Genomic DNA, 11,822 nt, shown 5'->3' on the forward strand with positions numbered 1-11,822 from the left:
CCAAACTCCCTAAAGATCCCAACAGAGGGAGAGCTCGTAAAATGAGAAGGGAAGAGGCAACTGTCACCATGTAGGCCAAAGTCCAAGCTGTCTGGGGAAGAAACTGAAATTTAGCTTAGGCTTAGCTAATAGAAAGTTCTAGTAGAAAAGATCATGCCACAAGTAAATAAGTTATGGCTAACAAGGGAGAAAACGGTAGAGTTCTGAAAATATAAGTCACCTGGGTGGAAATAACAGAAGATAATAAAGAATGAAAGGTATCCTAGGAAATATTTAAAGAATGAAAGATGAAATACATGGAAGTTAGCAGAGGAAATTAAAAATAAAATATTATTTGTTGAGATAAATTTCTCCATTCAAAATATGTAGATTTGGGGGAGAAATCTAGCATCACATCTCTCTATTTCCTAATACGTAGTTCAACACCACAACGCACATCAATGCCCATCACGTGTTACCTTTATGACACACCAGACTGTAACATGAAGAACTTATTTCAGTTCACACCTTTTTACTCCTTTTTTTAAAATTCATTCATTCATTCACTATGGGCTTTGGTTACAGGGTCCCACTGTGTATTACAGGCTGGCCTGGAACTTACCAGATTGTTCAAGCCAGCCTCAAACTCACAATCTTTCTGCATCCGCCTCCTATGTGCTAAAATGACAGGGATGTGCCACCATGCCCAACTCAGACCAGTTATTCTTAAGATGACAAAGCTCCTCCCACAGAAGAGTGATGAAGGCAGGCTCACCTTCCAAACAGAGCTGAACGAAATTCCTACAGGCTTTGGGAGCTTCTTTTGACCACAACTCTATGTCAATATCTCCAGCTGTAGTTTTCAGTAAAACCTGTAGATAGTATATTTTATCAAATTAAATTCTTATTTTTCTTGAAAATCAGCTATATGGATATTGAACTTGCACCATTCACTAATGATTTTTCAGTTTTAAAAGAAATATTGCAAACTACTTGACTTTTGTTGTTATACTCAACACAAGGCCAAATATTCATTACACACTCATTGCACAGGTAGATAGCTCAACATATTTTTCTGCAAAGGCTGTGTCAAGTCTTAAGAAAAAATTGTACATACCTTTTTTAATCAGAGTAAACAAATCTCATTCATTTAGAAGCCAATTGTCAAAACTTGTAGCTAAGAGCTTCTCACTGTATCATTTTCAATAAAGTTGGCATAGCAAATTATGAAATCAAAAAATGAACCCCTTAAATTACAACAGTATAACAATTATTCATTTATAAATGTCCTTGAACTCTACCTTCATGTTAAAATCATACTATTCTTAATTAACAGATGGGTACAGGCTTTTTTATTTGTTTCCAACTGTCGTCAGGTCTTCCTGTGGCCCCAGGAGTCTGCAGTGAACCTAGGACAACCTTTCTGTCCTGATGATCCTCCCCTCTCTACCTCCCAAGTGCTGGAATTACAGGTGCGGGTCACCACACACTGCTGGGAATTGAGCCCAGGGCTCTGTGCACACTAGACAGACACTGTGTACTGACCTACATCCTCAGCCCCAAATGAATATTCTTTTTTTTTTTTTTTTTTTTTGGTTTTTCGAGGTAGGGTCTCACTCTGGTCCAGGCTGACCTGGAATTAACTCTGTAGTCTCAGGGTGGCCTTGAACTCACGGCAATCCTCCTACCTCTGCCTCCCGAGTGTTGGGATTAAAGGCGTGCGCCACCACGCCCGGCTTTGAATATTCTTTTTTAAAAAATATTTTATTTATTATTTATTTGAGAGACAGTGGGAAAGAGAGAAAAAAAGGCAGGGAGAGAGAGAAAGAAAACGGGCACTCCAGCCACTGAAAATGGACTCTAGACACATATGCTGTCCTGTGCATCCAGCCTACAAGGGTACTGGGGAATCAAACCTGGGTCCTTAGGTTCTGCAGGCAAGGCCTTAACACCTAAGCCATCTCCCCAGCCCCCAAATAAATATTCCTTAAAAGAAATTTATTTATTTATTTATTTATTTGCAAGGAGAGACAGAAAGGACATGCCAGGGCCTCCTGCCAGTGCAAACTAACTCCAGATGCATGTGCCATTCTGTGCATCTGGCTTTATGTGGATACTGAGGAATCAAACCTGGGCCTTTAGGCTTTTCAGGCAAGCATCTAAACTGCTGAGCCATATCTTCAGCCTCCAAATGAATATTCTTAATTGAATTCTGGTCATGATTTACTAAAATGATATTTCTTAAAAGTCACCATTTGAAAAGACAGATGTGAGCTGGGTGTGGTGGCACACACCTTTATAATCTCAGCACTCAGGAGGTTGGGGTAGGAGGATCCAAGCGAATTGGAAGCAAACCTGGGGCTACAGACAGATTAAGTTCCAGGTCAACCTGGACTAGAGTGAGGGCCTACCTTCAAATATTACAAAAACAAAACAATTTTTTTTTTTTAAAGTCACTATCTGTAGTAAATAGGAACATGTGATAACCTCCTTTCCACCAGCTCACAATAGTGGTGACTCCTTGGTAGAAACAGCTATTTTACAACAAACAGCCCACAGGAAGAAACAGCTCATAACCAGTTTAAAACTATTATTTATTGATTGATTGATTGATTGATTGATTGATTTGACAGAGAAAGAGGGAGAGGGAGAGAGAAACAGAGAGAGGGAGAATGGGCATGCCAGGGCCTTCAGCCACTGCAAACAAACTCCAGACAGGTGCACCCCCCTGTGCATCTGGCTAATGTGGGTCCTGGGGAATCGAACCTGGGTCCTTTGGCTTTGCAGGCAAGTGCCCTAACCACTAAGCCATCCCTCCAGCCCCATAACCAGTTTAATAGCTACAAGTAACCATAACAAATGTTGGTCTCTACATTTAAACACTGTGGCACAGTTGAATTCCAATTTCCCTAGTATTATTTTTTCTTTTGCCTCCAGTGCACCAAAGTTAATCAACAATACTGTGGTGGTTTGATTCAGGTGTGCCCCATAAACTAAGGTGTTCTGAATGCTAGGTTCCCAGCTGATGTAGATTTGGGAATTAATTCCTTCTGGAGTGTATTTTTGGGGGCGTGCTTATGGCTGTTATAATCAGTTTCCCCATGCCAGTGTTTGGCACACTTTCCACCTTGAGTTGGCGAGGGAGTGATATCCACCCTCTGCTCATGCCATCGTTTTCCCCTGCCATCGTGGAGCTTCCCCTTGAGCCTGTAAGCCAAAATAAATCTCTTTTTCCTAGAAGCGGCTCTTGGTTGGGTGATTTCTACCAGCAAGGCGAACCGGACTGCAACAGTAAAGTGGTACTTAGGAATGGGATTGCTGCTTGACACCTGACTGTGTGGCTTTAGCCTTTTGGAGCTGATTTTCAAGAGGAATGTGGGAGGATTTGAAACCTTGGCCTAAGAGACACCTTGCAGTGCTGTAAGTACAGCTTGATGGACTATTCTGGTCAGAGTTGAAAGGCCTGAATGCAGTAAAAACTATGGACTGTGAAGTTTGGCTTATGAGGGTGAGAAAGAGCTTTGCTCGGACTAGGCTGGCAGTTTGTGTGGGAAGCTATGCAGGGTTGCTTTTTTTTTTTTTTTTTTTTTTTTGGTGTGAGCAGAGGGATATGGCACAGAAAGAAAAATCTTTGGGTGAATTGTTGCCTGTTCAGCTGCAACTGAGAGATTACAACCTTTTGAGACTGGACTAGCTAACCTGTGCTGGGGCAACAGGAAGAATGTCGACTCTTTCAAAGGGGCCTGAGTGCTCAAGGAGTGTCCTGTTCTTCAAAGTCTGCTTTATTCCTCCCTGGATGAACAAATTGGCACCCTACCTGGTATTGTGGAATATAAGAAATGCAAGAGAGGGTCACTGAGTTTGCAACATGGTCTTATGTTTTGGAAATGGTGATGGGCAGTGTGAAGCAGGTTTGCTGGATGCCTGCATGAAGACCCCACGGGGCCATGAGGATGAACCGTGGGTTGCAGTGGAGACCCACTGGAGATTCCGGGACCATGAGATGGCTGCTAAGGAGAGCTGCCGGCCCTGGATGAAGTTTTCCAGGACTGTGAGTAGTCTAGCTGGAGGGGCAGAATTGCAATGCCAGAGGCTTGATGCTGGTTAGAATTAACTGACTTGCAGATTTGTCACTGGCTAGAGTTGTTGGACTTGAAGCTACAGAGTTTGATGTTTGCCCTGGTTATTTTAGATCTTGTATCAGTTGACTGTTTCCTTGCTATGCCCAATGCCATCTTTTGCAGTGAGAATACTTATCCTGTGCCATCATGGGTCTTTTTGAGGTTATTTTTTGGTATTATGGCTCAGTTAAAAGATCTTGGACTACAGGGATGTATGACCATCATTGAAATTGATTAAAAAAAAAAAAAAACTATGGGACTTTTAAAGTTAAATGAATGCATTGCATTTTACATCATGTATGGATATCAGTTTATGGGAGCCAGGGGCAAATGTGGTGGTTTGATTCAGGTGTCCCCCATAAACTAAGGTGTTCTGAATGCTAGGTTCCCAGCTGATGGAGATTTGGGAATTGATGCCTCCTAGAGGGAGTGTATTGTTGGGGGCAGGCTTATGGCTGGTACAGCCAGTTTCCCCATGCCAGTGTTTGGCACACTTTCCTGTTGCTATGGTCTACCTTGAGTTGGCCAGGGAGTGATGTCCACCCTTTGCTCATGCCATCGTTTTCCACTGACATTGTGGAGCTTCCCCTCAAGCCTGTAAGCCAAAATAAATCTCTTTTTCCCAGAAGCTGCTCTTGGTTGGGTGATTTCTACCAGCAAGGCGAACCGGACTGCAACAAATACTTTGTAACCCCTATAATCATTTAGTATGCTTCTGTAAAGAGACTATAGAACATCTAAAAATAAAACTGATTCTCACTGTGAAATTATCATTGATATTTCATACTTTTTCAGCTCGAAAACCCTTTACCTACTTTCCACAAACATTTTTGGAAATGGAGGATGTTTTAAAGCCATTCAAGCAAGTCTTGCTTTTTAAAAATATTTTTATTTTTACTTATTTATTAGACAGAGAAAGAGGGAGAGAGAGAGAGAATGGGTGCACCAGGTCCTCCAGCCACTGCAGACAAACTCCAGATGCATGTGGCCCCTTGTGCATCTGGCTAGTGTGGGTCCTGGAGAATCAAACCTGGGTCCTTTGGCTTTGCAGGTAAACAACTTAACTGCCAAGCCACCCCTCTAACCCACAAACCTTGCTTTTTATGGGTGCCCCACAAAAGTTGCAAATTGCCTCCAAAATCAAAAAGCGTGTGCAGAGCAAAGCAAGAAGAGCATGTGATTCTCCTCTATCCCTGTCCAGTCCGTTTTTGTTACTGCTTTCACCTGCTGTTTCAGAAGCCCAGATAACACTACTGTAAACTTATACCACCGATGAATTCATTACATCTCTGGGGTCCTTTGCTTACTACATATAGCCCTTCTACAACTACTCTTTGAGAACCTTGAGAATGAGACAAATGAAAATATCTACATTGTGGTAATTTTTAAATGGTTTCCTTAATGCTTAAAGGCATATAAAAATATTAAAATGCAAGAGATAGGCATGTGGTGCACACCTTTAATCCCAGCACTTGGAGGCAGAGGAAGGAGGAGTGCCTTGAGTTCAAGGCCACTCTGGGACTACATAGTAAATTCCAGGTCAGCCTGGGCTAGAGTGAGACCCTACTTTCAAAAAACCAAAAAATTAAAAATTAAAATGCAAATATGCATACTTTTCTCAATACATTATAGTTACTGTCCAGAAAAAAGACAGAAAGAAGATAATTTGCTGAATGTCTTACCTATGTCTGCTTCTATGCCAGACAGTTTACATATTATATCATATTACTTCCTTACCTACAAGGTTCAAGCCTAAGGACCTGGATTCAAGTCCCCAGGACCCATATAAGCCAGATGTGCAAGCGGGCACATGTGTCAGGAGTTCGTTTGCAGTGGCTAGAGGCTCTGGTGTGCCTGTTCTCTCTTTCTCTCTATGTGCCTCTTTCTCTCTTATAAATAAATATTTTTTAAAATGACTTTTTAAATTTTTATTTACTTGTGTGTGTTTAGGCTTGAGTTCCAAGGCGTGGATGTGGAGGTAAGAGGGCAACTTGGAGGTTTCTGCGCTTCATTCCTTGAGAGAAGGTTTCTTTGCTGCTGCAAACAAAGTGACAAAGTGGGGCTGGAGAGATGGCATAGCGGTTAAGGCATCTGCCTGGGAGGTTTAAGGACCCAGGTTCAATTCCCCAGAGCCATGTAAGACAGGTGCACATGATGGCGCATGCACCTGGAGTTTGCTTGCAGTGGCTAAAGGCCATGGCATACCCATTCTCTCCCCCACACCTACCTCTCTCAATAAACAAATAATTTTTTTTTAAGTGCCAAACTGCAAAGAAATCTCAGACTATGGCCCACCAACTTAATGATCTGCTGGCTCTAGTCTGGTTGCTGCGGGCACATGAGAATCACCAAGGCAGCACGACCGTGGACGCTGGGGAACTGAACCCAGGCCGCGAGCTTTGCAAGCAGAACCTCTTCTGAGCCATCTCCCCAGCCCCAGCAAAATCTGTATAGCCTTACTGAAAAATGCTTGAAGACACAATAAACATTTAATACAAGGCTCATGGTTAATAATAAAAAAGAAACTTGTATTTCAAAGACTCTCATACAATTTTTGATTACTTAACAGAATTCCCATGTTTCCTAACCTTTAACTCTAATATTTATTTTCTTATGTTTTACTTATGTTTTATATTCTTAATGTTATCTTTCATATGAAGTTGGTGAGAGCTGGTTTAGTTAATGCGTGAACTATGGTCAATAAATCTATGTAGCCAGTTAGTATGAAATGCTACACCAAGATACAAAAAAAAGTGACTGAACCAGACCTGGACTTATATTAACTTTTAATACTTAAAATATTGCACCTAAACAAATAAAAGAAGGTAAATAAAAATAGATGTAGATTTTCTACCTCACTAGTTTAGTAAACATTGCTTTGAGGACAAACTAACATATACCATTTCCCCTCACATGCTCTATACACAAACTGGCCAACTTCAAAGACTGACAATTCTCACTTACTAGCGCAGTTGCCTTGTACATGATATCTCACATCTCTGACTCAGTTTCCTTAGGTGAAAACAGGTAACAACCTCAAAGGTTTCTTGTGAGGACAAAACTGGACCATTACATATAGATTTCCTAGAATGCTATCTCACAAATAAGTATACAAGAAATAAAGCTGTTGTTGTCACAGAACTTCTAGCCAAAACAAAGAAAAAGCTGCAACGGTGGCACCCAGCCTGCGTGGGTGACCCATCTGACTATGAGGTCCTCTCTGTGGAAAGGAACCCTCAGCTGCAACTGGGATCCTTCCAGATACCTCAATTATGGACTCTAACAAGAATCTCCCACTAGGTTTTGGCCAAAAGGGAGGCTACACTCATTATAATCTCTCTAAATAAATCATGTTTATCCCCTTTAACCTATGCTGATCTCACTCCCTGGTCGAGAATCTGTTTTTCTCTGTCAAAAGGCATAGAGAACTGAGGACAACCAAACTCTATCAACAAGCCAAGACAGCTGACTCGCTGGCAGGAAATGGAACTACCCGTGCGCAGCAGCCAGGACCCGGGTGAACTCACAGGAACTAGGAGGTAAGAGCGGCGCTGCTGTGGCGAGCCTGACGGCCTGCACCAAGCTGACAGTGAAGACAGTCAAAATGCACCGAACAGATCCTGAAGCTGCTGAGAGCGCGACACTCAGGTAGACTTAAAACACACCCACCACGGCTCGGGGAATTCTGGGTAAGAAGAGGTGGAAAGACTGTAAGAGCCACAGAAGTGGAGGGAATATCCCCACACACTGACAGACTGCTGCTCTCACAACTCATAAGCCACAATCCCATGGTGAACACCAGTAATTCCACTAAAAAGGGCCGTCACTGAAATGGGGGCAGGGAGGAGGGAAATGATGGAACACATGATGCATTTCTACTTAATAAAAAAAAAAAAAAAAAACTTGTGTACGTGGTTGAGCCACATTGCACAACTTAAAACTTTTCACTGAAGTAGTGAAAGTGGCTCCTTCCTCCTGTGACTATGACAACATTCACAGGTCAGCCGCTGGTGTGATATGCCAGTTATTTGAAAAGCTGACACTGTGCTCTTTGAAGGGGAGAAATATGTCCAATTTATCCTAATCGCACTCTTCTGCTGCTTAATGGGCACAGTAAAGGCACAAAACAAGCATTCATTTGGCATACCTGTTACTGCAACTGCTTTAAATTCCTTACAAACCCAAACCCTTGCCCTGTTCTCAAACCATCCACCTTCTAACAGTGCAGTCCACTAAGCAACTGAGCCACCAACACAGACCTTGCCTTAGTCTCTATACTACAGAACACTAAAGGCTTCATGTCTTTAATCATTCTTCTGCTAGAAAAATATCTGAAGTTATTTTGGAGAAAAACACATAGAACAAGCCTTGTGTTCTCCTTCAACCTGTTTCAGATAAAAAAAAAAATAGTACTCATCAATATTTATAGCCACACAGTTATCTGTATAACTATTTCATCAATATACACTTAACTGACTCCACAAAATTAACTTACACCAATTAAAACCTTGAATCTTTAAAACTTAACTTATAGCAGGGCATGGTGGTGTGCTCTTTTAATCTTTTAATTTTTCTTTTAATTTTAATTTGAACTGTGAGTTCAAGATCAGCCTGAGACTACATAGTGAATTTCAGGTCAGCCTGAGCTAGAGTGAGACCGCACCTCAAAAAACAACAGGGGCTGGAGAGATGGCTTAGCGGTTAAGCACTTGCCTGTGAAGCCTAAGGACACCAGTTCGAGGCTCAATTCCCTAGGACCCACGTTAGCCAGATGCACAAGGGGGCGCAGGTGTCTGGAGTTCGTTTGCAGTGGCTGGAGGCCCTGGCGCGCCTATTCTCTCTCTCTCTGCCTCTTTCTCTGTCTGTAGCTATTAAATAAATACATAAAAATAAAAATAAATTTAAAAAAAACAACAGCAGCAACAACAAAAACCCTAACATAGGGCTGGAGAGGTGGCATAGCGGTTAAGCGCTTGCCTGTGAAGCCTATGGACCCCGGTTCAAGGCTCGGTTCCCCAGGTCCCATGTTAGCCAGATGCACAAGGGGGCGCTCGCGTCTGGAGTTCATTTGCAGTGGCTGGAAGCCCTGGCACGCCCATTCTCTCTCTCACTCTCTATCTGCTTCTTTCTCTCTCTGTCTCTCAAATAATCAAATTTAAAAAAATAAATAAATAAAAAACTAACATATAACTTGGCATGTGCTAGGCATTCAATAAATATTTGCTGAATGATCTCTTGTTTAAGAATACATCCTTCTTAAAGCTTTTCATCTATATGTCAAATCATCCTCCAGGGTAAAACTGCCTGGGGCCATCAACATAACTTCAAATTCACTGATGCTTAATTCCTCTCAAAAGTTAAAAGATAGTATTAATTATTCACTAATACATTCCCTTTATCAGTACATAATTGAATAATATCTACTATATGTCATGCATTGTTTTAATTTAGAAACTTCTCTCTGTCCTAATAGTACATTTGCATTCTACAGGGAGAAGGAACAAGAAAGGATGCATTAAATAAATGTAAATACTAGAAAAAAATATAGGGATTTAGAAGCCCAGAGAAGCTGGGTGTGGTAATACACACCTTTAATCCCAGCACTCTGATAGGCAGAGGTAAGAGGATTGCTGTGAGTTTGAGACCAACCTGAGACTACATGAATTCCAGGTCAGCTTGGGTTACAGTGAGACCTCACCTTGAAAAACAAAAACAAAATCAAAGAAGAAAGCAAGCAAGCCGGCCAGGGAGTCCTGAAATACAGGATATGACTGAGCATGTGTGAAAAGAACTGCCTAGCAAGAGGATCAATAAGGTCCATCTATACCAGTGCTTACTAATTAGGATTGACATTGTCCTCAAAAAAAAATTTGGAAATTTGAGGAGGTAAGTATTTTCAGTTGTCGTACTGACATGATTAGGGTGGGATAGGAGTAGAAGGTAGAAAAGAGATGCTAACCTAATCCTTAGGAAAAGTTCAAACAATAAGGGAGTGAAAGGATTGATTTGCTCACAATAACAGCAATTTTTTTTTTGCTGGTAATTACAGAATTTTTGTTTTTGCTTTCAATTCGCACTCATTACATTATCAAATGTCAAAGAGTGAATGATTATACATAACTCCAAATTTTTATTTTTATTTATTATTATAAAATTGTATTTTATATTTCATTTACCCTAATTCAAATATATGCTTTTTTAAAATTATATATCAATCATCCCCAGCCTCTAATCTAGACCTAACCCTGGTGGGCCCTAAGCACTGACCCTCAACCATAAACTTTCTGACCCACTATTTTCTCTATTCCACTGGCTCGTCACATTTCATATTTGATAGAGACTAGTTCAAGAATTCAGGTTACACAGGACACATTCCACAGCGGACTCTGCCTGTATACAAACACCTTGGATGGGAAGTGACATGCCTTGACCATCAAATCTACCAGGAAATCATTACCCATTCTAATGTGGTTAATATTCTGCACTTCTCCCTTTCTCTCACTGTCATCTCATTTTAAGTACAGCTCAAAAAAAAACAAAAAACTGCCTCCATGATGTTTCCCCTTCACCCCCAGTTTGCCCTGTATCAGTACTGCTATAGCAATCAAAAGCGGGCTTATTAAAGCAAGAGGTGGTGGTGCACCCTTCCTATCACTCTGGACGCTGAGGCAGGATGAGCAAGTTAGAGGCCAGCCTTAAGACCTTGCTTCAAAAAAAACAACCTATCAGCCATAGCATAACAACTGCCTTTATGTGTCTACTAGGCACATAAGCTATATGCTAGGCTATAGGCTCTTCCTGAGTAACATGCAGGTATTACCCACCAATTCTTGTATGGTCAGCACCCAGTGCTGTGTGCGCTGTCTACCAAGCCTGCTCACTAAGTGACTGTAAGAGAAGATAAGAAAAACAAACCAACCTTTACATCAGACTTGTACAAGTACCGGGCACGAGAAGCGCCGGTATGAAATGGATCAAGGCATTTTCCTGGGGTCACAGGGCTGGCAGGTGAAGTAACTGTTCAAGGGATACACAAGTACTAACTTTAAGCCTTCACACGCAAGGCTGTCCACAGGAAAGAAAAGAACTACATCCTCTCGTGATGTCTTCCAACTCTAGAATCCCCTGAAGCTGCCCCCCACAACCCCCCCGCCCAATCGCCCACCCCGGCCGGGACGGTCTCAGTTGCGGCTCCCGCTAGGTGACACTCGCCTTCCCGTTCGTGGGCGGCTCCTGGATGTAGATGTTGCTCATCCTGATGGATGCTCAGGACGCTGCTCCTCGATGGGGCGATGCGAGCGAAGCTGCTCGCTAATGAGAACAAAAAGTACGCTGCTCGCCAACTTGGGTAGCCGGGGTTAAGCTCCGCTCGGCCAGTTACCGCGGAAGACAAACGCTAGCTTGTCACAAACCTCGGCACCTCATGGGCGCCGCCATGTTGGTCCTGGGCCGGAGCACCGCCAACCCTGGGAGAGGAGGGGGGGACGGAATTTCCACGTCCTTCAGGGAGCTGGAAAAGGTGACAGAACGTCCGTACCTAAAATGTAATTTGTAACGTAACTCATCACGCTATGAAAATGAGCAATCCGTGGATCTTAGCGGTGTGCTTCACCCTTCAGGTATGTGCAGGCCGCACTCATTTCCACCTCCCCCCCCGAAGCTGGCAGCCATGGTTCGGCCCTAGTGTATTCCGCGATGCAGCTCCTCCCCTCCGGCGCCCGC

At 42.5% G+C, this 11,822-nt stretch overlaps 1 protein-coding gene across 1 annotated transcript in view; it reads right to left on the minus strand.

Moving 5' to 3' along the window:
- Cwc27 (CWC27 spliceosome associated cyclophilin) overlaps window positions 1-11,606 on the minus strand; it is a 213,418-nt gene extending 201,812 nt beyond the window's left edge. The window contains exons 1-2 of the mRNA XM_045139107.1: window positions 11,313-11,606; window positions 755-851 (exon numbers count right to left, since the gene is read on the minus strand). Coding sequence (XP_044995042.1) covers window positions 755-851; window positions 11,313-11,354 — 139 coding nt within the window. The 5' untranslated portion in view covers window positions 11,355-11,606. The remainder of the gene's footprint in view (window positions 1-754; window positions 852-11,312) is intronic.
- Window positions 11,607-11,822: the final 216 nt, after the last annotated feature.

Source organism: Jaculus jaculus, chromosome 20 (genome assembly GCF_020740685.1).
Source record: "Jaculus jaculus isolate mJacJac1 chromosome 20, mJacJac1.mat.Y.cur, whole genome shotgun sequence".
Taxonomy (NCBI): domain Eukaryota; kingdom Metazoa; phylum Chordata; class Mammalia; order Rodentia; family Dipodidae; genus Jaculus; species Jaculus jaculus.